The sequence below is a fragment of the Arctopsyche grandis genome, chromosome 3 (genome assembly GCF_051622035.1).
Source record: "Arctopsyche grandis isolate Sample6627 chromosome 3, ASM5162203v2, whole genome shotgun sequence".
Lineage (NCBI taxonomy): Eukaryota > Metazoa > Arthropoda > Insecta > Trichoptera > Hydropsychidae > Arctopsyche > Arctopsyche grandis.
Genome location: NC_135357.1, coordinates 10,676,872 through 10,702,505, shown reverse-complemented (window position 1 = coordinate 10,702,505; position 25,634 = coordinate 10,676,872). Strand labels below are relative to the sequence as shown.

At 36.9% G+C, this 25,634-nt stretch overlaps 3 protein-coding genes across 6 annotated transcripts in view; 1 reads left to right on the top strand and 2 right to left on the bottom strand.

Moving 5' to 3' along the window:
- Nucleotides 1–1,299: 1,299 nt before the first annotated feature.
- LOC143923065 (ATP-dependent DNA helicase RecQ-like) lies at nucleotides 1,300–5,933 on the bottom strand. Its single transcript, XM_077446561.1, has 16 exons — nucleotides 5,740–5,933; nucleotides 5,604–5,664; nucleotides 5,292–5,530; nucleotides 5,091–5,217; nucleotides 4,788–5,004; nucleotides 4,523–4,719; nucleotides 4,300–4,444; nucleotides 4,082–4,210; nucleotides 3,821–4,006; nucleotides 3,475–3,719; nucleotides 3,213–3,396; nucleotides 2,999–3,137; nucleotides 2,795–2,921; nucleotides 2,478–2,709; nucleotides 2,255–2,391; nucleotides 1,300–2,185 (listed from the first exon to the last, which is right to left on the bottom strand). Exons 1-16 carry the CDS (start codon nucleotides 5,908–5,910, stop codon nucleotides 1,491–1,493), a joined length of 3,231 nt encoding a protein of 1,076 aa, XP_077302687.1. The 5' UTR covers nucleotides 5,911–5,933; the 3' UTR covers nucleotides 1,300–1,490.
- LOC143923066 (T-cell immunomodulatory protein) lies at nucleotides 4,935–15,202 on the top strand. 2 transcript variants are annotated; one of them, XM_077446564.1, is made up of 3 exons: nucleotides 4,935–4,988; nucleotides 13,182–14,558; nucleotides 14,640–15,202. In XM_077446564.1, the coding sequence occupies exons 2-3, from the start codon at nucleotides 13,208–13,210 to the stop codon at nucleotides 15,086–15,088; spliced, it is 1,800 nt and encodes a 599-aa protein (XP_077302690.1). In that variant the 5' UTR covers nucleotides 4,935–4,988; nucleotides 13,182–13,207; the 3' UTR covers nucleotides 15,089–15,202. The 2 variants fall into 2 exon arrangements, with proteins under 2 accessions (XP_077302690.1, XP_077302689.1); XM_077446563.1 differs by lacking the exon at nucleotides 4,935–4,988 and adding an exon at nucleotides 13,013–13,104.
- LOC143923064 (receptor-type guanylate cyclase Gyc76C-like) overlaps nucleotides 15,092–25,634 on the bottom strand; it is a 77,488-nt gene continuing 66,945 nt past the window's right edge. The window contains exons 1-23 of one of the 3 annotated variants that reach the window (XM_077446559.1): nucleotides 25,123–25,194; nucleotides 24,832–25,043; nucleotides 23,620–23,817; nucleotides 21,767–21,832; nucleotides 21,445–21,685; nucleotides 21,197–21,343; nucleotides 20,868–21,067; nucleotides 20,618–20,783; nucleotides 20,364–20,536; nucleotides 19,945–20,235; nucleotides 19,755–19,874; nucleotides 19,524–19,664; nucleotides 19,354–19,425; nucleotides 19,098–19,263; nucleotides 18,832–18,987; nucleotides 18,565–18,757; nucleotides 18,342–18,482; nucleotides 18,040–18,262; nucleotides 17,810–17,954; nucleotides 17,513–17,715; nucleotides 17,309–17,438; nucleotides 17,133–17,232; nucleotides 15,092–17,058 (exon numbers count right to left, since the gene is read on the bottom strand). In XM_077446559.1, coding sequence (XP_077302685.1) covers nucleotides 16,461–17,058; nucleotides 17,133–17,232; nucleotides 17,309–17,438; nucleotides 17,513–17,715; nucleotides 17,810–17,954; nucleotides 18,040–18,262; nucleotides 18,342–18,482; nucleotides 18,565–18,757; nucleotides 18,832–18,987; nucleotides 19,098–19,263; nucleotides 19,354–19,425; nucleotides 19,524–19,664; nucleotides 19,755–19,874; nucleotides 19,945–20,235; nucleotides 20,364–20,536; nucleotides 20,618–20,783; nucleotides 20,868–21,067; nucleotides 21,197–21,343; nucleotides 21,445–21,685; nucleotides 21,767–21,832; nucleotides 23,620–23,817; nucleotides 24,832–25,008 — 4,047 coding nt within the window. In that variant the 5' untranslated portion in view covers nucleotides 25,009–25,043; nucleotides 25,123–25,194 and the 3' untranslated portion in view covers nucleotides 15,092–16,460. Of the gene's footprint in view, nucleotides 17,059–17,132; nucleotides 17,233–17,308; nucleotides 17,439–17,512; nucleotides 17,716–17,809; nucleotides 17,955–18,039; nucleotides 18,263–18,341; nucleotides 18,483–18,564; nucleotides 18,758–18,831; nucleotides 18,988–19,097; nucleotides 19,264–19,353; nucleotides 19,426–19,523; nucleotides 19,665–19,754; nucleotides 19,875–19,944; nucleotides 20,236–20,363; nucleotides 20,537–20,617; nucleotides 20,784–20,867; nucleotides 21,068–21,196; nucleotides 21,344–21,444; nucleotides 21,686–21,766; nucleotides 21,833–23,619; nucleotides 23,818–24,831; nucleotides 25,044–25,122; nucleotides 25,195–25,634 lie in introns of those variants that run through there. The other 2 variants (XM_077446558.1, XM_077446560.1) reach the window with 2 other exon arrangements.

Genomic DNA, 25,634 nt, shown 5'->3' with positions numbered 1-25,634 from the left:
TAGTAGTATTTTAACATATAATGAAATATCGGCGCGATTTTATGCACTAATGGACCAGCGGTCGACAACCTCTGCCACAGGTGTTATTAAATGCATTCTTGTGGAAGTTACTAATGTTTAAATATTGTAATAGTTAATGATGGTTTTATTATAGTAACATACACGCGGAGTGTCCAATAAAATAAATTTATAAATAAAATAAAACTTCAGTGCATGTACATATGTACATATACTGTTGGGCACTTTTTTTTCCCAACTTCCCCGCTAGTTAAATCCCTTGCACCCCTCAGTTAATGGCGACAACATCTCCGACCAAAAATGTCCGTAAGGGCGCATCTAGAGTTATTCTATATCTATGGGTGTAGCATGTCCCATCTACCTGCATGCATTGGTCTGGTCACCATCAACCAAGTCGCTCGCAAGTCGCACGGTGCGGCCCGGCCCGGCCCTATGTCTACATTCTGGCCTTTGTGTGCTTTATATCCAAAAATCTACATCATGTTCTTATTTCGAGTGTACCGTTTCTGGTCCATTAATAGTAGAGTGACCATATTTCCCAGGATTGAAAACGGGACGCTCCGTAAAAAATCCCCCCCCTCCCCATATAAAAAAATGTGTTGCAAGTCCAAACATTTTATAATTTTCCCTAAAATATCCATAAATATTGTCAAAGATTTTTACTTTATCTATGTATGTACGTAGTAACAATAGATGAAGTTTTGTGATCATGCGAAAATTCGAACTCGAGATTTTTTTTTCAGAATTTACAATTCTTGTGTACATACAAGGAAAATAGAAATAAGATAAAAAAAAAGTATAAATGTGATGTTCATGCGCTAAAGGATGGTTTTTTTTTGAACGTGTTAAATTAACCGTTTCTTTTCAAAAACATTATTTTGTGGATCAGTGGACGGACAAAACGGGACAGATCAAATAATTTTACGAAAACGATAGGACGAACGAAAAGCACGTAACAAATAGGACTGTTTCGGTCAAAATGGGACGTATGGTCACCCTAATTAAAAGGCAAATGTTGAACAATGCCACTAAACGCATAAAATTAATAAAATAGCCCATCCACAATTCTGAAACTCAATTTTTTATACGCATTGATAAGGCTGATCCGATATTTTTTTACTAAGAATTATCTTTGTGAACAAGGATTTTGTACTTTCATTCAAATTATTCCAACAACAAAGATTCCCCTTATTTTAATACATTAAAAATTAATCAGCATAGTTTTTCCAAAACCCATCCCAGAGTTCATAGAACTTCTCACATCAAATTGAAATGACTTTTCAACAACAATAGTATGTATATTTAAGAATATATGGATCAAAGTTCATAAAGATCTTTGATTTACCTTATTTACAACTAAAAGGTTTCAAAAAGTTCTTCTATGCACATGGAGATGTTTAAAATGGGAATTAATAAAATATATAAAAAAAAGAAACAAAGTTTTATATTGTTTAAAATAAGTTTGAATTGTATTAATTAAATAAACTGTTTTTGAACATTTTCGCTTTCATTACCTTTTTGGCTTGATTCGAGTTCGACATCCAATCGGGTAGTTTATTTTTTAAAGTACTTTCATTCGAATCTGGTTTCAAATTTGAATCATTAGATAATTTTTTTTTTGAAATTTTAGATTTAATATCGCAAGTGTTAGGTATAGATGTAATATTGTCATCTGAAGAGTCCACAATTTGTGTGACTACAGGTTTATCACTCGGTAGTTTTGTTCTGGGAATTTCTGACTCGCTGTGGCTAGATGAATTCATGATCCTGTCTATTTCATCCATGTCCTCCACCGGAAGGTCACCTCCCCAATCGTAAGCTTCTGCATCATCAACTGGTGTTGGATTACTTTCACATTCTTTCATTTTTGATGAATTTTCATCTTGTGAGGTTTTTAAAGCAGAAATTTGATTAGACTTTGTTGAAGCACAAGAAAATTGTGATAAATCTGTTGATTTTGAAGGTAAATTATATTTTTCAGGAATTACTACGGTTGAATGATAAGTAATTTTTGAACCATCGATTTTTAAAGCATAATCATCTTTATATGGCATGTAGAGTGATTTTAAGTGATATCTGGCTTCCAAATATGCGATTGCTATTTTTATATCATCATATGTTACGACGGGGGGACAAATGTTTTTTATTGTACCTAATTTACTCATATCTGAAAATAAAGGTATAATAGAGTTTTATTTGAAAATTCATATAATAAAATTAATTTTGAATATATTACCATTTTTGATCGATTCTGACTGAATTAATTTTATTATACAATTTAATTTTGAAGCAGGAATAAGCTTTGTTATATCAATGGAATTGTTTTTAATGCCACAGCATAAATGAGTCATAATTGTAGAAGTTGCCAATTTCCTGAAGTGTTTCACAACAAATTGATTTATTAAAAACGTAAGGATGATATACATATATGTAAATAGTGAAAAGATAATTGAATCTACCGTTCTGTTGCAATATTGCTGGGGGATTTCCCGGCTATAAAACTGTCTACGGTAATTCTTTGAGTTGTATTCAGTGTGGTCATTGCATTAGGACCTGATGCAGGAGCCGGATAATTCAAAAGAATTTCTGTAGCATTACGAATCACCTGAGGATTTTCAGTACAATATTCGTTTATCTTGTTTATAAAATGATTTCCGAATTTCCCAATTTTTATATCTGACATTCCATCAACTGAAAATAAGTTGCATATAATTAGAATTTTTATTCATTTCTTTGAGATTATTTTATACAATTCAAAATGGTTTGCATTGTTCACCATCTATCAATTGATTTAATGTTTTTGGTTGTCTTAAAGTCATTTGATGTAGAGCAATATCTGAAGCGATCATATAAGGCATTATATTTCTTTCTTTAGCTAAGTTATGACGTAACTGATGAAGAACCTGGAATTTTAAAATAATAGTTTTGATGTAATTGTGCATTGAGAAGCAACATATGGAAAATTGGGACTAGAAATTACAATTATTAGTGCTTCTTCTTGTTTATTTAACTGTTCGGTGGAGATATTTTCTACACTGCTATTAGTATTTGTTTGTGGTGTTGACGATGTAGAAGCAGTGGGTATTTTTGAATTCCATTCGCTTAGAGATGGTTTTATTCTGAAAAAATATTACTTTTAATACAGAAAGGTACATTTAATAATTTTTATTTTTGAATAACTGTATAAAACAAACGTTTTAGGTTTTAAGCAACCAATTATATCTTGATTGGGAATGAGCAGTACAGGTTCCTCCTTTTTCAGAGCCCTGTTTAGTAACCACTTCTTACCCTTGCGATCTAAAACGACTACTGAGTATTGGGTGGTACCAAAATATCTATTTTCTTTTTGAATAAAATTTTCTTGCTCCAAAAGTAGTGCTGTGAAACAATAAATATAAATAAATAACGGATATTTTGGGAGCTACATTTTAAAAGTTAATATTTCTTTATATTCACCAATTGCCTTCCACCAAGTATCAGTTTTCGTCGTTCCACATCCATGCAAATCACTTGTGAAATATTTTGGATCGATTTTTTTGGCTTTCGATCCTCTAATAAAACTAACAATCATATTCACTCCCCAAGACTTTGGTAAAAGGCATTCAATTGACTTAAGAAATTTCTCTGTATCATCACTAAAATCGTATTTGCCTTCGGAATCAATACCTTCATATCGAGCGGAATCATCGGGAGCAAACATTCTGAAAAATAATAATTCGTATACATGCATATGTATATTTTGATAAAGAAAATATACTATTGATTTAAATTTTTTAAATGTATTGTTTATTGGTTTTATTACTTTTTTGTGCAGTTATCACAACATTTTTCAGTTGGTTTGGATGTTTTGGATAAACTTTTATCAAAATATGATACAATTAGGTGACGCCTACATTCTCTTGATACAACATACTGTTTCATAACCATATTTAAAGATTCACTGTGTGACTTCGCTTTTTCTGACATAAAACCTTTATCTCGCAAGAAACTAGAAAAACAATAAGTATAAAAATATGGTACATTAAAACTAAAAAAATTATAAAAAACAGACAAAAAAAAACACCTATGTGTAACAAAATCTGAAGGAGCATGATAAAGTAAACAAAGAGATGGATTTCCATCTCGACCAGCTCTACCCGCTTCTTGATAATAGCTTTCCATATTGCTTGATGAACCGTAATGAATTACACATCTAAAAAATTATTGAGAAATATAATAAATCAGTTTAAGGATAAAAATAATAATAAAAATTATACATCTATGTAATAGGGTCTCATATACCTAACGTTAGGTTTATCAATACCCATTCCAAAAGCAACTGTGGCAACAATAATTTTTATTTCATCTTTAACAAATAGTTCATGAACACGCTTTCTAACTGTGACACTTAATCCCGCATGGTAAGCTTCACACTTTTGCCCACTATCTAAAAAATCAAAACATTTTCATGAAAAATCATTTGAATAAAGCATTATACAACATTTAACGAATTAAGATAAGATACTTTTTAGAAGTTCCACAATTTCTTCTGTATTTTTTTTAGTTAAGCAATAAATAATGATTGATCCATTTGCGATATCGAAAACCCTATTTTCATGTTTAAAAACTTTCATAATATCACTAACAGCATCTCTAGATTTTTTTTCAGCTTTGAAGTAAAGGTTCGGTCTATCGAATCCAGTGCATAAAGTCTGTGGAGATCTAAATATTTTGTTCGAAATTAATAGTTTAAAAATATTGAGAGTATGTATGAAAATAAAAATAACTACCTTAATTTTAATGATTCTATAATATCATCTTTAACTTTTGCTGTAGCAGTTGCAGTTACTGCTAAAAAAGGAATATTTGGAAGGACTTGTCGGATTTTTCCCAAATTTCGGTAGGAAGGACGAAAGTCATGACCCCATTGAGAAACACAATGAGCTTCATCTATGGCTACTAGTGTGATATTTGTCGATTTTTTCAAATTCGTAAGTAATTCTATTCCTGAAATAAAATATAAATTACACCCAAATTATAGATCCATAAAATTGGACAAATTGAATCAGGTATTTCGACAACGTAATTCTTACCAACTTCACCTGATGCATATTCAGGTGTTAAATATACCAATCGGTATGCACCGTTTATTAATTCATCAATTGTTTGTGATTTTTTCGTCTGAGCAGTTCCAAGAAGACAAGCGGGTATGCCAGAAACCTAAGCAGAATACAATATTTATTTATAAAAGCTAATATAAAATCATTCTTTTGAAACTAGTACATAATAACTACCTCGAGAGACTTGACTTGATCTTCCATAAGCGAAATCAAGGGCGAAACAACAATGGATAAGCCTTTTTTGTACACAGCGGGATATTGATAGCACAAAGACTTCCCATACCCGGTAGCCATAACAATGCAATTATCTTTTCTCTCAGTCATAACTGAATAAATGATCTGCCATTGGAATTGTCTGAAAGCTGAGTGTCCGAAATGCTTTCGCAAAACTCTCAATTGATCCGGTGTTGGATCTGAAGTTTGAAAAATAAATTATTTTATAAGTTTAATAAAATACTTATTGAAAGTTATGAATGATCGACTTACCCATTTTAGGATTACTGTTAGTTTTCGGTTCACTTTCATGACTATTGGTATTATGAAGCTTCTAAAATGTAAAAAAATGACTATCAGCGACTGGATGAGGGATTAATATATATAGTATAGAGAAAATATGACATGCTTTATTGGAAGGTGATGAAGATATGTCAAATTTCTGTTGATTTGTTTGCAAATATTGAAGTTCTTCTAACTCTTGTTGGCGTTCTAGCTCAATGAGCTCTTCTAGCTCTAATTCAGTCTCCATTCCTGAGCATTTGACAGTTAACGCGCGAAACCTATTGACGACCAACATACACTGCTACCACTATGACGATTACTTTTACAACATGGTTCGGTGATTACATCCCAAATGTGAATCACTATCAGGATAACTGCCGCTACGAAAAAACCGCCGCTACAGATCTCCTGTCGCACAGGAAAATTGCCATACAGAAAACTGCCCAAATCTCATATAAAAAAGCATTTGTTGAGCAATATTTGGGCAGTTTTCTGTACGGCAATTTTCTCGTGCGACAAATTTTGGTGTGACAGGAACCCGCGCGAGTGATTTTCGTAGCGGCGGTTATCTTGGTAGTGATTCACATTTGGGATGTAACCCGTTTACCTTACAAAATACATTGAGTTTTATTGAATAGGGGAAATCGGAAATATTATGTTTACCTAAAGTGAACAAAGAAAACAGTAGTAAAAAAGTACTGTTTTTTTGGACATTGGTCTGGTTAGTCATGAAATGTAACCAGACTAGCGGAAACTAGTGTTGCATCCCACTCTCATTGTTCCGACCAAGTCTTCATGGTCAGCTTTCGTGGCGTTACGACCAAAGGAGCCGTTTTGGAGGGAGATCGGCGCCGAGCGCGCGTCCCCGCCTCCTATTCGTTTTCCGCTTCGGTCGAGTGAACATCTCTGTTCGCTACCGAGTTTGTTCCCACCACCGAGTCCCGATCAGCTCAGCCTGGATCGGCAGACGATACTGGAAGTACAGCTTCAGTATACGTCCGGTGAGAAGTGAGGAAATCCTGGTCTTTCTTCGTCGAAGTCAGATCACGTAGTCACGTGAGGAGTGAGGTTATCATAACCTCTCGAACACGTGCGCGCTAATTTCACGACGGTCTCCCTCCCCCCTGTCCCCTCTGCTTGATCTCTGTATATACATATACATATATATAAAATACAGTCACCATACAAACAGAATTACAACCTGTTTTCATTATTACAATTCCCCCCTTTTTCCACATCACGCATCCCACGCACATTACGAAGGAGAAAGGGACATAGCAGAGCAGCCGACATCAGCAGAGACCAGACCACCGACGACGAAGGAAGGCACCTTGAGGAAACCAGCCCCGCCCACGCTTACCACGAGCTTCTACAAAACCGACTTCCGGGGTGCTCTCGAGTTGAACATCCCTGGAGTCTGTACATTTTGGTCCTTCGATTCCGTATGTCTTCAGAGCTGGTCTTCCAACGTCGTCGAATCCAGGTTGGTCGTAATTAGCATTTTTCTGTTGTTGTTGCTATTTTTTTTGGTCGTCAACGTCCATTTTGTTTTTTCCCGCGTCCATTTTTTCCTTTGTTTGATTTCGTCGCATTTCAATAATGGCGTCTTTGAGTACGCTTAAAAATACGCGGAAAAGAATTCGCGCTCGGTTAACGAGAAACGCGAATCAATTGGGGGACGATCTGAGCATCTTCGAGCTCAGAATCAGGCTCGAAACAATCAGACCATTACTGTCTGAATTCGAAGCGATCCAAGCTCAGATAAACGAGCTGGACCAAGAAGAGGCGCAGGCCTCCGAATCCGTCGTGGACCTATTTGATAGGGAGCATATGGCCGCCTTCGTGCGATGCACCGAAGCAATCAATTTGCGTGAGCCGCAATTGAGCGCTTCACCGTTAGATGGCGCTAACCTCACAATGTCACCTGTACCGCAATCAAATTCGGCAATAAAATTGCCCCGTTTGGAGTTGCCCACCTTCGAAGGCAACGTCCAAAATTGGCCGCTTTTTTCACAACGCTTCTTGGCCGCTATGGCCGGCGAGAGTTCGCAAATCGCCCGGTTCCAATACTTACTAGGAAGCCTAAAAGGAGAGCCCCAACGTTTAGTTGACGGCTTGGAATTAGCTTCAGATTCATTTACGAGCGCGTGGTCCATTTTGGATCAGCGCTATAACAACAAGAAAATTGTTGTTCAGTATCACCTTCAGGCATTGCTTGAAGCCGAGCCAGTCGTGAGCAACAATCACGTCAGTCTGCGTCGTCTCATAGATGATGCCAACATGCATGTACGTGCGCTCGTTAACTTGGGCGTCCGGGTCGAGACCTGGAACGAGATTCTGGTGATGTTTATCACCAGAAAACTCGACCGGAGTACACTTCAGCAATGGGAGCTTCAGACTCCCAAGTATGAAGACTGCACGTTTAGCAAAATAATGCATTTTCTAACGTGCCAGTGCCAATCGATGGAAAATGCCGACTTCGTCTTAAAAGGCGAGTCGAATCCTCGACCAAGAACCATTACGAATCCGAAGGCAGCAGTTCTGCATGTGAGGAGGGAACGCCCCTCCTGCATCAGTTGCAGCGGAAGTCATTCTCTGCTAGCCTGTCCATCATTCCGCCAAATGAGCGGTGATGAGCGTAGGTCGAACGCCATAAAACGTCGACTATGTCTCAACTGCTTGAGGCCAGGGCACATAGTTCACGCGTGCCAAACAAAGCAGAGATGCTTCAAATGCGGTCATGCCCATCACACCATGTTACATGACTCAACTCCATACCAAACTTCGCCTTCAAATAAGGCCAAACATTATCGGAGCCCCAAGAAATCAGAGAACGCCAAACCCGTAAAATCATCGTTGGTTTTACACTCGGTGAGACGCGTATCGCCTTCTCACGCCCGAACTGTCCTGTTATCCACTGTGGAAGTACAAGTTCGCGGCGGAGATGGACGTTCGCACAAGGTTCGAGCATTGTTAGATAACGGCTCCGAACTCAACCTCATCTCTGAAGACTTAAGAAGGCGACTCGCCTTAAAGTCGAAAAGGATGGACGTCAACCTGGTAGGAATAGGTTCAAATAGGACGTCCATTACTAGTGGCGCGGTAATTCGAATTCTACCGCGCATCCCCAATCAGGGCTCCAGTGTTGATCTCGATTGCGCAATCATGCCCGAGATCGCGAATCAACTTCCATCGCGCAACGTGTCCGAGATTCGGAGCCATTTGCCGCTTCATCTCCCCCTTGCCGATCCGTCATTCGATATTCCCGGTACAGTGGATATGGTGATAGGCAGCGACGCCTATCATGCGATGTTACGCAATGGCAAACGTACCATTTTAGTTCCCTCCAAGTCACGCGGTGACAGAGGAGGACGCATCGCGATGATGAATACAGCTTTCGGCTGGATATTGGGCGGCTCTCTAGAAGCGCCCACAGTTTCAAGCGATTCTCGGAATTGCCATCACACAACGGGTCGTGATCCGTTATCTTGTTTTGGCGCGAGACGTCCAGTCAAGACAGTTACGCGTCCCCTGGACGAATCGCGTATTTACGCGGAACGAAGATTCCGCTTGCCGAAGCGCAATGTACCCGCGCCCTTAAACCCTCACATCTTTCGACCTTCCCAACCCAGCTCCCATAACTCCTGGCCAGTTCCTAGTTGGCGCACCACTAGTTGCGCAACAGCAGGAGGATCTGGTCGATCAACCCGGAGCGAGGGTGCTACCACACCAGCACATGCAGCAGCGGCCCCTGGCAGACAGGGGCACAGGAGTAGGTCCTACTACTACTCCATCAGCAACACCAAGCGAGCAGTCCGGCGAGTAGCTCGACTGCCAGTCGAGCAGCACTCAGTGAATTTGTGCAACGGTGTGGCGAACGTTCATAACGTCCCACATTAAAGTTGGCGCGTTGTTTGTATCTGTGTTGTGGATTCAGTTTATGTGTTTTAACTTAAGTTTTTGAGTTGCTTTTCTTTTATGCTTCTCTTGTTGGTTTGATTGGTGCTTTGTAATGGAGCTATCAGGATAGATTGGGACATATAACGGTTGAACAATATTGTTACCTAGCATTGGTGTTGGTTATTTGTTGGTGTTTTGGTTGTTTGTTTGTCTATTTTTTGTTTGTTTCTTGCCGGCTTAGTCAGCTGCTTATGTAGGATGGGAAACTGACGGTGGACTAATGTTATTTTGTTTGCTGACTGGGTTATTTTGTTGTGTTGTTTTTTATTTTGTTGTTATTTTTTTGCTTATTTGCTTGGTTTTTGTGTATTTCATTAGTCGCTTGTGCACCATTAATTCTTGTTTGTTTTGGAATTCGATCCTCTGACTTCCAACGGGGGGAGTATGTTCCGACCAAGTCTTCATGGTCAGCTTTCGTGGCGTTACGACCAAAGGAGCCGTTTTGGAGGGAGATCGGCGCCGAGCGCGCGTCCCCGCCTCCTATTCGTTTTCCGCTTCGGTCGAGTGAACATCTCTGTTCGCTACCGAGTTTGTTCCCACCACCGAGTCCCGATCAGCTCAGCCTGGATCGGCAGACGATACTGGAAGTACAGCTTCAGTATACGTCCGGTGAGAAGTGAGGAAATCCTGGTCTTTCTTCGTCGAAGTCAGATCACGTAGTCACGTGAGGAGTGAGGTTATCATAACCTCTCGAACACGTGCGCGCTAATTTCACGACGGTCTCCCTCCCCCCTGTCCCCTCTGCTTGATCTCTGTATATACATATACATATATATAAAATACAGTCACCATACAAACAGAATTACAACCTGTTTTCATTATTACAATTCCCCCCTTTTTCCACATCACGCATCCCACGCACATTACGAAGGAGAAAGGGACATAGCAGAGCAGCCGACATCAGCAGAGACCAGACCACCGACGACGAAGGAAGGCACCTTGAGGAAACCAGCCCCGCCCACGCTTACCACGAGCTTCTACAAAACCGACTTCCGGGGTGCTCTCGAGTTGAACATCCCTGGAGTCTGTACACTCATTACTATGTGCGTTGTGAGATAGCATGCCCCCGTGTCGAAAATCAAATAGAGTTTCAATATATGCGTACAGGTTAAGATAAATTTTATAAATTTATATCTGTAGAAATATTGCATAAATTCTATTATACGAAACTAGGTCGATGATTACCTATTTCCCTCATCGAACTCAAGCTGTACAAATGACATCCTTGCGTCCTGTTCGAACATGGAAATCAACCTTGGCCGAAGTATCTCCGTTTGAACACATAGGGTAAAGACACCATAAACTCGCTCCAGATACGCAATCACCAGTGCCGGTTTTAAGGGGGGGGGGGGGGGCTGGGTCGGGTGGCGCCCGAAGGCGTCGAGTATGTTGGGGCACCACTCCATGCACTGAAGGCGCTTTAAAATTTAAAATTAGGGCGCCAAAGACCCTAAATTTTTTTAGGTTAGAGTGCCAAAAGCGAAACTTAAATTGATTATTTGTAGTTGAAACTTATCTCCGTTCATAATGTCACAAAATAATTTGTCACAATTTTCTAGGGGCGCTTAGAAAAAATTGCCGGAGGGCGCCATAGGGTGTAAGGCCGGCACTGGCAATCACGAGTACATGGGAACTCGCAAGGAGTCAACTAACTACGCATCAAATACAGCACACAAAGGAAGACCTCGACCCCGTAGGAATCTTCCAGAACGTGATCTCACCAGCCGAGCTACGCGTTGCACAATCAACGAGTATATAAATCAGCGTATCATCCCCAGATTTTCCAGTGAGCTTCAAGAACTCGACCTGGCTCATTCCGGTGAAGCAACTACCTACTTCGCCGTACATACAAATACACATGTATTAATCGACGAATAAAGATTTTCTTCAAAACTCAACTGAGTTTCCATAGGACGGGAAACGGTCGAAACCTATCATCCGCCCTATATATCCTAGTTTTATTTCGCACGTTGGTTCTCATATCTTATAAAATTATGGAGGATGAACGAATGAGACGACTGGCATGTTAATGCACGTGTTTATTATATGACAGCTGAAGACAGAGTGAGTAGCGGCTCTCCGAACCCAGCCGGGTTGGTCCCCACTCGCAGGAAGGCAACCAAACTCGACCATGTCGTATAAGCGAGCCGCCACATCACTCCCCCCCCCAGCATCAGCGATACCAAAATTACAAAGAAACAAATTTTACAAAAGAAAAAAATTATTAAGTGGGGAGAAAAAAAAAATGTTGACGTGGGTCATCCGCTGTATAGGTGTACCGCCCTGAATGGTCGGTACATTCGAGGGCGGTGACGTCGCGAGCAGGACGGTGGGTGGTCCGATGGTCGCGCCGATGCGATGCTGCGGCGGCGCCGCTCTTCCGAGGCTGATGTCGGTTGGTGGGGCGGCGGGGGCGGCAGGGGCATCGATGTGGTTGATGATACTCCGAGCTGGACTGTGAGTCGTTGTGGCTCGTGGAGGTGTTGTAGCGCTACCGCCCGTCTCGGCGTGACGACGCTCGTGGGGACGGACGGGGCCTTGATGATGATGATGATGATGATGGTGCTGAGGTGGTGTATGTCTTGTGGTGCTGGATGACCGTTCTATGTGTACTGGATCGCGCATGACTCCACATCCAGCTGTCAAGATCGTCGTCTCATTCGCTCCCCCATTTTTTTAAAGCACCTGTCATCGACGTTGTGGCTGGACGTCGGTAGGTAGGTAGGTAGGTAGGTAGGTAGCCGTGTCTGCTCGTTTATTGTCACCCGCGGGCCGCGACGCGTGTTGTGTTGATGGCGATGGGGGCGCGGCGGGTAGCTTCCCCGCCTGGCTCGGCGAGGCAGGGATGAGCGGCATGTTGAAATTGATCGAGGCTGCGTGACTCGATGTCGGGGGTCACCAGTATGGAGGATGAACGAATGAGACGACTGGCATGTTAATGCACGTGTTTATTATATGACAGCTGAAGACAGAGTGAGTAGCGGCTCTCCGAACCCAGCCGGGTTGGTCCCCACTCGCAGGAAGGCAACCAAACTCGACCATGTCGTATAAGCGAGCCGCCACAAAATATTTGTTTTTTTACGGCAAATTTACTTTCGTAATATATTATATGAATAATAAGCTTGTAAAGTAAAAAAAAATTATTGTGTTCTTTCGCTACATAGAAAACAAATAATTAAAGCATACTCTGCTTATTTACTTTAAAATGGCAAAGTTTCAAAAAGATTTTAAGACCAGGAATTTTAGCTCAATCTTTTGCAAAAGCGAACTAATATAAGTTCGGTGTTTCTGTTTACTTTTAATCCTTATATTAATTTACCGTTAATATACTGTTTTAATGTAAGTGGCCAATGACTGTAATGATTTAATCGAAATTGAAATAAAAGTCTGTTCGGTTCTACAATATGCTGTTGGTATCACTAGTTGAACTGTCAGTTGGTTGTCAGTGAACTGTCAGTGGTAGTTGACATGTATTTTCAGTTATTGTTCCTATATTTGTCTGTAGTTAATTGTGATGTACAATACTATTGTAAATACATTAAACTGAATTCACAATGCCTTAAATATCTATTGATTTCTGTAAATTATATATTTTTTATTTTTTAGTTCCTATGATCAATATATGAAGAACGATGTATATCAAAATACTTTTACCATTCTACGTCATCTCGAGCGTTGTTTCCACAGATATAAGTGAGAACGTCTTCGGCAAAGATCGAGATGGATTGCCAGCTGCATTTGGAGACTTTAACTCTGATGAATTGACTGATGTTTTCATCACAAAGAACAATGGAACAATCTTACAAATTTTACTAGCCAGCGATAAAGAACCTCTGTTGAAAAAAGGCTTAGGAATGGAATGCAAATTCGAAGGTTACAGAGTAACTAGTGTAGTTCCAGGTGATTTCGATGGAGACGCATTTATGGACATATTGATAACGACGCAATCAGATGTTGCCCAATTGGAAAATTCGCCTTATCATGACTTGCGTATTATTTGGGGAGGAGAGAGCAGTTTGAACTGTTCATCGGATGATTTGTCAGTGATCGCAACGGTTAAGGGTCATCCATTAGCTCTAGATTATAATCAAGATATGATAATAGATTTATTTGGTATCAACAAAAACAACACCCGCACTTTTTGGGTGTTTCACCATAACCGAACTCAACCTACTGAAATTTACATGGATTATAAAGGATACAACCAAATCCGAATTCCACATTCACACTCATTCTTAGATATGAACGGCGATTACATATCAGACTTACTTATTACGACTCCAAATTCTTTTGAAATATGGTATGGCAATTCTTATGAATCTGGATTCAGTTATAAACATCAGATTGAACTTCCAATCGGTGTGTTGAATGGTCATGTCGGGCAATCTCTGTTCCTCGATGTGGAATTATCAGGAAAACTTTATTTGCTGTTGCCCTATTGCTTTGATAAGGATTGTAAGAACAGTACAATTCTGTTGAATGATGACGGAGAGTGGTTAGACTTACTTGTTGATTTTGAAGATGATAGTCATAATGTGTGGGGATTTAACCCACCTAATGGTGAAGTATACACAGATACGATAACTATGAGGGGAGGTGATTATAATATGGACGGCTATCCAGACTTGCTTGTAACGTTACAACTGGGAATAGGAAGTGATCTGCAGACTTTCTTATTAGAAAATATTCCATGTGAGGAAAAAGTCTGTACATTCAATAGGAAATATAAAGTCTTATGGAATGCTTTGGGAGTATTCCAAAAAGGCACATTCATCTCTGTTTTTTATGACTTCTATCAAGACGGAGTTTTAGATTACATATTGCTGCAAAGAAATAGCACCACTAAAGAATATAAGTTGTGCGCATTCAAAAACAATCTGGACTATGATGCAAACTTTATAAAGGTGATGGTATTAACTGGCCTAACAAATAAAATAGTACCGGTAGCAGTAGGTGCCCTTGGAAAAAAGAAAGGAACATATGGTAAATAAAACTTTTCGTACTTGAAACTATCGTGAAGTATTGATGCATTTTTATAGTATGATAATTTTTTAATAATTTCAGGAACAAATTTACCGGGGCCTCGAATTTCCTATCATATGCTATCTCAAGAAGGTTTGCCACGTGATGGCGTCTGCACACAATTGCCACAATCTGCATACTATGCAATGAATTTACCATATTCCATATTCGGACTTGACAGGACCCCAAATTTCGTCGACGTTCTCATGGTCGGTTTGTCGAATCGTTCAAAAACTTGGACCCAACTAATACCGAATTCTCAAGTAGTTGTTATTCCATGGCCTCGCGATGATCCGTCGCAATGGAAAGTGCAATTATTTGTAACGCCCAGCAAACTGATTTTGAAGAGCGTTTGGGTGTTCACTGGGATCTGTGGTCTCATTATAATTATTGTTGGATTTTTACACTGGAGGGAAAAGTGTGATGATGAAACTGATGAGCCCATTTTAAAAACAGATGAAAGTGTAGTTTCAAATTCAATAGATACATAGGTTAGGTTGAAATTATTTAGATTGTATTTTTAATGTTTATAATGTGATATTTATATTAATTTTGTACAAAAAACATATATTAATAGTAATAAATAATAAAATATATCATTTCACAAAATTGTATTTTCTTCAGATTTGGTAATCATTATATGTAATTGATTGTCTATTTACAATTTTTTTTTATATATTTTGGACCACAATAACAAAATACAATACAAATCTACAACAGTAATACATTTTAACCCATTGAGACATTTAATGTTTGTTATATTTAGGTTAAAATTAATTGTAAACAAAATACTCGATGTTATAAATGTTCATTATGCAAAATGGCAGTGCAAATTTTGATGGCTGTTGCTTTTTTTTTTAACCGAATGTGCATATCAACAAAATGATGGGATGCTGCATTTTGCAAAATTAAATTTTCATTTAGTATTTTGTGTTCTAAAATTTACAATGGGTTATCTTAGCGTTAAACCCATGTTTTCTATTATGCATAAATCAACACTTCAACTGCATGTGCCATTATGTAGTCACAAGCTTCACGCACACTCTTTTGCGAATACTCAACTCCTGATAATATAGCTATTCTTATAAACAACTGTAAATATGGTGAACAAATAATTTTCATTTCCCACATCACCAGCCTTTGCATAATGTTTATTTTTATGTTTTTGTATAAAAGTAGTTTTAGTAAAATGTGTTTTGAGTACAATATAAAATACTAGGAAGCTGGTATAAATGACAAAGTCTTGTCAAAATTATTTACATATTAAACCGATCTAAATACTTCACAGCCATTTATTTTTCCATTACTAATGAAAAAAAAAACTAGTTAATTCACTCAATATACAGTTATCGCAGTTCGAAACTCATTAAGTTAATTGATTTCAGATTTTTCTGTTCAGTTATATGGACTACGAATTTGTGCGATTACTTAAAATAATTCTAAATCTTCGTAATTAAATCTTAACAAAATAAATAATAAGCAATATACATATGGACAACATATTATTTGAAAAATGTCTACATGCAAACTGGTACTAAGAAAATTAGCACATTCACTGGTATGGCACTACTACATTTTATATCCATTTTCTTATATCGAGTTCATGTCAAAATTTATATAATTATGTTATAATTTACTCTTAACACAGGTACTTATATTAAAATGTATTATGTGACTTAAACTTTTGTGATATCGTCACTTGTAATGAAAATAATGTATGTATATGACTTTGAAACATAGATTTGTTCAAGGAACCACAAAACTTAAATGTGACTTAACTGAATGTTTTCTATTCACATTCATCACAAGGAAATATAATAAATATATTAAAAATACACGTGTTCAAGAGACACTTATCATATTTCACACTACAGACTCCCTATCGAGTAAAGGCATCCCTTTGCGCAACGAACTTTCACTGGTACGTAGACTGCTACCGTTGAAAATACCTTTGAGCCTCAACCATGATCGAATTGGAGTGCGAGGTAATTTTCTGCCAGGAGCTGCCTCCTCTATTTCGCCTAGTGCCTCTAAGGACTTCCACTTTTTAGAAGGAACACTATTGTTATCATATCGCTTTTCTTCTGACGGCACAGGCGCATCTAACAGACTATTTTTCCGAAGAAGGGGACACGCTTCTGGTATTACATCACATCTCATTTCTGTTCCTTCGTTGGCATCCATTCCCATGACAGTTGCGTTGCCATTTATGAAACTGTTATTGTTGAAGTGTTTTCCGGACACAATTGATATAGTGTTGCACGAATTACTGGAAGGCAGTATGTTGCATCGGTCGAGAGAACGTGATGTTTTCCGCGGACGCAGCCGAGGAGAGTCGAATTGTAATACGTCTAGCGATTGCGCTTCTCTCAAGCCGATACACATGTCTTGTCTATCATTCTTTATGCCTAAATGCAATTCCTTTTCATCAGTAGATGAAGCTATTGAATTTAGAGTTCTCCTAAAATCAAATCATATTTTTATTAATCGCCGTATTAAATAGTTTTAATTTATTGTAATTTTAATAAAACTTACCTATGTCTAAAATTGTGATCTGGATCAGGATTTGGACTAGGACGACTAAGTGAAATATTACTATTAGCCAAACACCGTGACTGTCGACGACTTCCAAATCCTTAAGAAAAAAATACGCATCAGATTAAGTTCTATGGTTTTAAAGTATTTTATTAAGTGAATTTTATTTATACTACCATTGATCGAAGATTGCCTAGATCCGGCTAATTTTGGAGGTCGACAGAACAACGGTGGAAGTTCACCAAAGTCTACTGCTTGCCTTTGAATGGCTTTTTCATTTGCACCTTCTAACCAGTAAGTTTCAACCTGTAATTACAATTATCTCATCAGTATTAATTATATTTTGTGAGGAATAAACCAAACTATTGCGATATTCTTACTTCGCCTTTTCCTTTGATGCTAATCATTCCACGTGGTTTAATGTGGTATCCATCTAATTTTTCTAAAGCGTTTTTGCACTGAGGAGATATATGAATTTTTAAAGCTTCTCCATTTGACTCCATTCTGCTTGCCGTATTGACAGTGTCACCAAAAAGACAATACCTTGGCATTGTTAGACCAACTACACCAGCTACTACCGGACCTATGTATGTTAGTTTGAAAATTTTTCTTATTAAAATATAAATAAATATGAAGAAGATTGATACATATTTCTGACATAATTGCACACTACTAGCCTGTATGAATGCCGATTCTAAGTTTGAGTGTTTCATTGGGGCGGTGAGATATTCTGTGAGTTTTTACAGCATCCAATAGATCCAAAGACATTGAGGCAATCTCACCAGCGTGACGATCACCATTTCGCAAGGGAAGCCCAGAAACCTATGTGAAAATTATATTTTTAAAGGGTGATTCATTTGATGTTATGGAATTATTAAATCAGTGAAACTTAGTATAAAATACTTACGACCATATAAGCATCTCCTATTGTTTCAACTTTATATACATCATAGCCTTTTATAATCCGGTCAAATACAGTATATAAATCGTTCAGAAAATTTACAACTTGTAGAGGTGTAGATTCAGCTGACATTTGAGTAAAACCGACAATATCGCTGAAATATATTGTTACTGAGTCGAAAGATTCAGGTTCTACCCCATGGCCTGTAGTCAATCGTTTTGCAACCGGCCTGCAAAAACATTCATACTATTGTACCAATTTTATTCATATTAATTAAATCAAATACATATCCTTGAGAAATTATTTACTGTGGCAACATTCGATGTAATAAATCTTCAGTTTTTTGTTTTTCTTCAAACAGCAACCTTGTCCTTTCATTAACTAATTCTTCTAAATTATTAGCATACTTTTCCATCATTATCATCATTTGATCCATAATGTTACGATTTCTGAAATTGCACGTTATAAATATGTGTACTTGGTTTAAATTCACTTAATTGACATATCCATATTTGGTGATAAATTAACTACCTTCCGCCTTTCATTTTCTTCAGGCGCGATCTAATCACTTGAAAATCTGGCCTTAAGTCGGGTTCTTCGGCCCAACAATCTTTCATACAACTGACTACACATTCTTCAGCTATCTCAGGGGCAAGAGAATTTACATCCGGTCGAAAAATAGCATCTCCATAAATAGGAAAACGTTTTATACGTTCGATAATATCTATTGAGAAAATAAAATTAAATGTAAGGTAAAATGAAAATAATGACATAAATTGGTCAATGTAAATTAAATACCTTTAGGTTCCAATGATATTAGCCCAAACGGTCCTCGCCGTCCAATGATTTCATACAATATTATTGCAAACGCGTATACATCAGCTTTTTGACTTCCTTTAGCTGCTCCCGAGTTGCCATTTGCCCTCAAAAGCTCTGGAGCTTTCCAAAATAAACCTAAAAACATTTCTAATATTAATTATATGTAATAGAGAATAACATTTGTGATTAATTTTACAGTAACAAATGTATTAAAAAGATTGCTACATTTGATAAGTAAAACTTACTGCGATAGTATTGGTGTTCTCCAATGGAATCGTTCTCTGCAGATTGTCTCAAATCGTGTAACCCGAAATCTGTAACCTGCAGCATCCACCGAGAGGTTACAACACAATTTGAAGATTTAAGGTTTCCATGCCAGCCTAATAGTGAAGAGTGTATAAATAACATACCCTGTAAAAATATTTTTATTTAGAATACAATTGTATGTACTTATTTATTTAATAATAACTGCCAAAACCTTATCAAAAATTTTGATTATACCTTTATGAGATCATGGACTAGAGAAGCTATGAACATGCTATCTAATTTAATGTCTTCATTTTCTATTATATCCTAAAAATTACAGAAAAAAGTAGATCATTTTAATTTTAATAATATATAAATAGTTTGATGAAATAATAATATCCATGTACATATAATAGAATACTTACATACAAACTGCCTTTGGCACAATAATCGGTAACTAACATTATTCTCATAGGTTCCACGCAGGCTCCTATGAAAGAATTGATATTATCATGCCGCAGGTCTCGAAGTAAACGCATTTCTTTCATCACTTCACGCAATATATCCTAAAATATAAAATTTATATACATTATTAAGTATAAAATTATTTCAAAATAAATAATCTCAGATATGTATGACCATAAAAGTATATAGACCTTTTTCTTGGAAAATTTCAATTCTTTTATTCGAACGACATTTCCACGGTACTGCCCGGTGGCTGCAAATACTTGCGCACCACAACGACTTTCAAAAGATCCTCCACTGGCCAAACTTAGCTGGAAATAACAATTCAATGAAATTGAAATTGCTTAAGAGAAATGTAGAAAGAAAAAAACAATACAATACCTTGCTCGGTGATGCGATGATATCTTTACCACTGTAGCCGTAAATATCACAGGCAGAAATTTTCCACAGCAAGCCTTCAATCTCTTGTTCAATTTTCCATTTACGATATATACTAATCGTTATGACAACCGCACAAAACAGGGTTACGGCTAATATTCCAGCAACCACTAAAGACAATACGTGCGTATCATCTTTCGGACACATTTCATTCATAAAACCGCATGATGGCTCGTCGGCTGGTTTATCATTATTCGGCCAATCAATTGGTAATTTTGGATTCAATTTGTAAGCCTAAAAATCAATAAAAAAACAATTATAATTTATCGTTTTAAATAAAAATCTTTACACATCAAAGTAAGCTATTAAAGAATTTAAAAATAAGAAATTTACAAATTTAATTCTTTGTGAAACTCACTCACTGGAAAATCGTCGTTTAAGCCTTGCTGAAAATGACCGACTGGTACCATTTGATAATCACAACTAAAATTGACCCTTTCTCTGTGTGAAGGTGTGTACGGTTTCAAAGCGAGAACAGTGAAATTTCCCTCAGAATCACCATGTTCGTCAACTTTTATCGTTGCACCGGTTATGCCTATAAAGTTCAAAAGTCTCAATAAATACTTTTACAAACGACTTATCAACTCGCCAGCATTTATTTTATATGTACACTAACTTTTGTATGTTTTATTGTTCACTGTCTCTATGATAAGAGTTCCGTTGGATGCAATTTCTCTGATGCGAGTGGGCGTCAAGTTTTTCTCTTTTTTAAGTAATTCATGTAAAGCTAGTGCATAGAAATTCACAGCGTCGTATAAGTGAGCAGCATAAATTGAAACATACTGAAAATAATATTTGTATAATTCAGTGTGTTTATATATAGACATTATTATGTATAAAATAAAAAAAAAACATTATTCTAATACCTTAACATAGTTATTTTTCATCAATATTGATGGGTGTGGAAAATTGAAAGGTTCTTCCAGATTGCGCTTTCTAACCTCTTCTGTAAAAGACTGATAATTATTTCCCGGAGGAGTCGACACAATGACAAGCAGCGACTGTGCTTTCTTTTTAAAATCCGTGTCATTATGACAATCTCCAACTTTGGACAAAACGTCTGGTTCTAAAATAAAATAAAAATATAAATATGCATCTAAATAAATAAACATTAAGTGAATAGTATTGTGTTTCAAGTATTTAATATGCAAATAAATTGATTCAAATTAATATATAAATCGAAACCTTTACTCACTCCACAAGTACTTCACAGCTTCTCTTGGCGAATATGTGTCGATGTCAACAAATATGACCATGTATTCCCCTTCTGCGAAGAGCTGAACGGCTTCCATCATCATCATTGTATCGATCAAAGAGCTAGGAGTTCCCAAGTATACATAGACTGTTGAAACATAAAACATATTAAATATATATACATCAATTAGTAAATTATGTACATACATACATATGTATATATACAATTATTTTAACAAGTTTGCATACTTCTGGTCTTATTTTTAGTTTCATCTATGACTTTTAACGTATGTCCCGAGTTACAGCATTGAAGACCTTGTGCACAACAATTGTGCACGTCTGTAACTTGCCGAAGATGATTGACGGTCATGTTATGTCTCTTTGCATGATTTTCTAATAAAAGTGCTACTTTAGTCCAGGCTTCTTCATATAAAACAGAAAATTTATGCCATCTATAGTATCTTAAAAGGGATATCACAGATTTGGTCACCTAAAATTGAAACTCAAGATTAAAACCAATCGAACAGTAAGTCTTATTTTGTATTGTTCAAGAAAAAAATCAAAAAAGTACCTGTGTGTTAGGTGGTTCTGTTCTTGCAAAAGTGGGAATCATTGAAGCACCGTAATCGGAGCATTTCTGAAAAAAACAACAACAATTATTTACAATAATACGTAGTGATGTTAGTGTTTATATTCAAAGTAAATAAGTCGGTGAAGAAAATAATAGCACTTATAAAATATTTCATTCCTAGGCTGACGCGTATATTGTGCATTATGGAATTTTCGAGTTCGATAAAAAAGACACAGATAAGGAAGTAAATATATGGAAATGCGATGAAACTTTGATAATAAAAGTGGAGCAAAATATAATAATGAAAGTGAAATAATTGAGTAGTATGTATGAGAGAGCACACTTTGTACCGAGACGATTCGTCTATTTATAGGAGTGCTCCGAGGAGATAACGGGTGGCACAATGGAAACGAAAACATATTTCATTGAATGCGTGGTACCGGCGAACAAAAGATCCCCACTAAAGTGGAGCGACTCCACACCACTACTTTATAATATTCAAACGCCATTCGATCAATTTGTTTGCTAAGAGTGACCCAAACTTCGTCGAAAGTCTTCACGGTAGCCACGGCGAGCCAAAAGATGACGTTTCAAATCCAAAAGTCTGATCTGATCATTGCTAAGTACATATGTTTCAGTCATAGCTGAACAACTGACCGCTTTTAATATTTAACTGATTACCAAACAAAGATGATTCAAATGCATGTTTCTTTATCAAATGGAGTTGTTATAAGAGCGCCGAACTAAGCGTTATTGTGTCTCAATGGTTTTCCGATATTCAGCTTGGATAGTGTTTGTTGGAATTGAAGGTTTTTTAATATACGTATTGTTTGCTAAGCGATTTCCAAGCACTGATGTGAATAAGCAGGAAAAGTTTCATATCTAAATAATTATTACATTGTGCATACATATGTACATATAATACATACATATATGTATATGTATGTGTGTACGCGATTTTTATACTACATATAAATTAAGACTAAACACACGAATACAATATTTTTAAAATTGGTCCACAAATTAATTTATAATTTTTAAGAAATTAATATAAATAATTTTCTTTTGAAAATTATTTTCTGCACAAATCAAATTAAATGCAAGAAAATGTATAATTCTTTTATATTAGTACATATACAGCAGTTTGGCTTAATGGTAGCGTATATATTTAGCACCACTGAGGTCGAAGGTTCGAGTCGTCAAACTGCTGGTTAGGTTTGGGGGTTTTGTACAGTAATCTGAAATCTATAGATATCTCTATAGACATCTCTATAATTTCGTGTTTATTATATGTGTGAAAATTGTAATCATAATTGTACACAAAAATCTAAAAATAATCCATAAATGTCTCTATGATTATTATTTCTGTACTGATTAATTGTTATATGCCATGTATTCTGATTGTATATGTATTATTGTATTTCCGACCGTTATCGTACACTCGTTGCATTGGAGCAATCTGTAATGACGAGTGTATATTGATTGTAACAATAAAAATAAAATAATAATTTACAAGTTATTTTATAAGCTTCATAAATAATTGTTTTTGAGTGAAAATGTGTATGGTTTTATATACTAGGTGGAGTTGTGTTAAAAATTTAGTTTTAATATTTAGACAGAAAGTCTAGTTTATTCTAGAAATAAAGTAGCTTCAAGTATGTATAATTCAGTAAAGATTCACTATAAAATGTCCCTTAATTAACTACAACAAACAGTAATTAGCCACGGGTGATGAAAATCTAGAATGAAATTGACTAAATGATGAAAATCAAGGGCTCTAAAACTGTACTCAGAAATAAACGTATGAAAATACTTCTTCAAGATTTTGGAAACACCCCGTCTGAACAACTCACATAGGAAATCATGGGAAGGTTTCGAGCTTGGGTGACAATAGCTTCGACATTGCAAGGTCCTTCAGGTCCAAAGAAGGCCACCACGTCATCGCAAAGCATGTCGGTGATGGCGCGCGTGGCCACCACGGTCTCACCACGCGTATCGTTCCACCTCATCTCCAGTTTTACTTGAGGCAACAAGTCTTTATCCGAATTGATCTGAAAAAAAGAAAAAGAAAACACACTTTAAAATTTCAAATTGTGAATGAAAAGGAATTATTTTTTGAGTAAAAATTAAATTATAATTAGATCTCACCGGCCATGGGGTATTAAAGATCATACTAATGAATGAATATTTCGAACGAAGCATTGTTAACTATACTAAACATTAAAACAAGTAAACAGGTGCTCCGATGAACTACCGAGCATCAGTGGGATCCAATATATGTCATGGATAAACGGGAGCTGGATTATATTATTATAAATGTATGTATTTATATATCAATGAGCTATAAAGGGTAAATGCTTGTTTTAATACATTTTTGAGTAAAGATTTTAAGCTCAAAATATTGAGTATAGTTTTGAAAGATTGGTATTAAAGAGAAGTCAATGAATGAAGAAAGGTATTTATGTATGTACATATGTAGATATTAGTATCTGCTTAAAGTAGTGAAGAGGGAAGTAAAGATACTAAATCTTAGATTTTAGAAAAAGTTAAAGACAGACTTCCAAGGATTTGTTCGAAAGTAAGGAAGAGGAGATAAAAATATTGATCAATAAATGCTGTTTTTTTTAATATAAAATGCATTTTGCTTGAAGACGAAAGCTTTTGATAAGTGTTTTGCCAGAAATATAGTGGTTCCATAAAAAAGGAGACATGAAATATTGTATGATCGGTATAACGGAGGAAATTAAGCACATATTTGAGAGGTATATATGTAACAGAAGTATCTCATATGTATATGTAACAGAAGTATCTCATATGATAGAGCGATTCAAATTTTTGAAGTGTGGCTAAAAGGAAGGTGGACAAGAGAATTGCTCAAATGGTACCCAAGGAAGTGTACAACGGTGCAAGGAATACCACAAGCGATATGTTGATGGATGTTATTCAGAATAGGGACTATAAATGATCATTATAAAAAGCTGATGAGATATTTTAGGGTATATTGGATTTCGAATGATTGGACTGAATAAAAGGTGAAAGTTTTAAAAGAAGCATTGAGAGTTTACCTGGTCGAGGGCCATGGTGAAAGCCCCGGATATGGCGAGCCCCTGTCGGTCCTTGGCGTTGCCCTTGATGGCCGTGAGATATCCGAGGGTGAGGGTGGTCTTGGGGGGCGCAGCGGCCCGGGGCGCCAGCAGCGTCAGCAGCACCAGCGCCCCCGGCACCAGCGCCCCGGCCCTCATGGCCCCCGCGCCGCTCACCACACCTGCAAACACCACTACATTTATTTACTTATTCCACATACACACATACGGACAACAGCAGTGCACGCTCGAATTAATTAGCATTATCAGCACCCAGCCATCGGTCAGCGTCTAATTGAACGACACACTCCACTCCATCCACTTTACGAGCAAACAGACTCTTTCGATCATAAACTCATGTCGACAATGTCTATGTATATATTCGCAAATAAGTGTCGCACACGTCGGCCTTTTACATTGTTGTACAACAGGTGAACGTTTGTCACGATCGATTTGTGTGTACATATGTTTTAAACTTTATATCTCACACTTTTGGCATATATGTACAGTGACGTCCCTGTATATGTACATATGATGAAGTTCAAAAAACCACCCTGTATAAAAATAAGACACGACGAATTTTTGTCTTATAGTTATAGTATTATAGATAGATTTGTATGTGTATCGTAAATTTATTCCGAAACGACAATTTGAAATACAAACACATTTTAATGAAAGAAATTAGGGTGTAGATATGAATACCGGAAATAAAAAAGGATCTAAGTGCCATTTTTTTGTCAAGATTTTGAGATACATCGATTTTTGTCAATGCATTGTACAACAAT

Excerpts from the sequence above, each read along its gene's own strand:
- LOC143923066 (XM_077446564.1), top strand. The coding sequence starts at position 13,208 with ATGTATATCAAAATACTTTTACCATTCTACGTCATCTCGAGCGTTGTT. Across the intron at positions 14,559-14,639 it reads AAAAAAGAAAGGAACATATG|GAACAAATTTACCGGGGCCT; the intron begins GTAAATAAAACT and ends TAATAATTTCAG.
- LOC143923065 (XM_077446561.1), bottom strand. The coding sequence starts at position 5,910 with ATGTTGGTCGTCAATAGGTTTCGCGCGTTAACTGTCAAATGCTCAGGA. Across the intron at positions 4,720-4,787 it reads ATAGAATCATTAAAATTAAG|ATCTCCACAGACTTTATGCA; the intron begins GTAGTTATTTTT and ends CAAAATATTTAG. Across the intron at positions 4,211-4,299 it reads ATTGATAAACCTAACGTTAG|ATGTGTAATTCATTACGGTT; the intron begins GTATATGAGACC and ends ATAATTTTTTAG.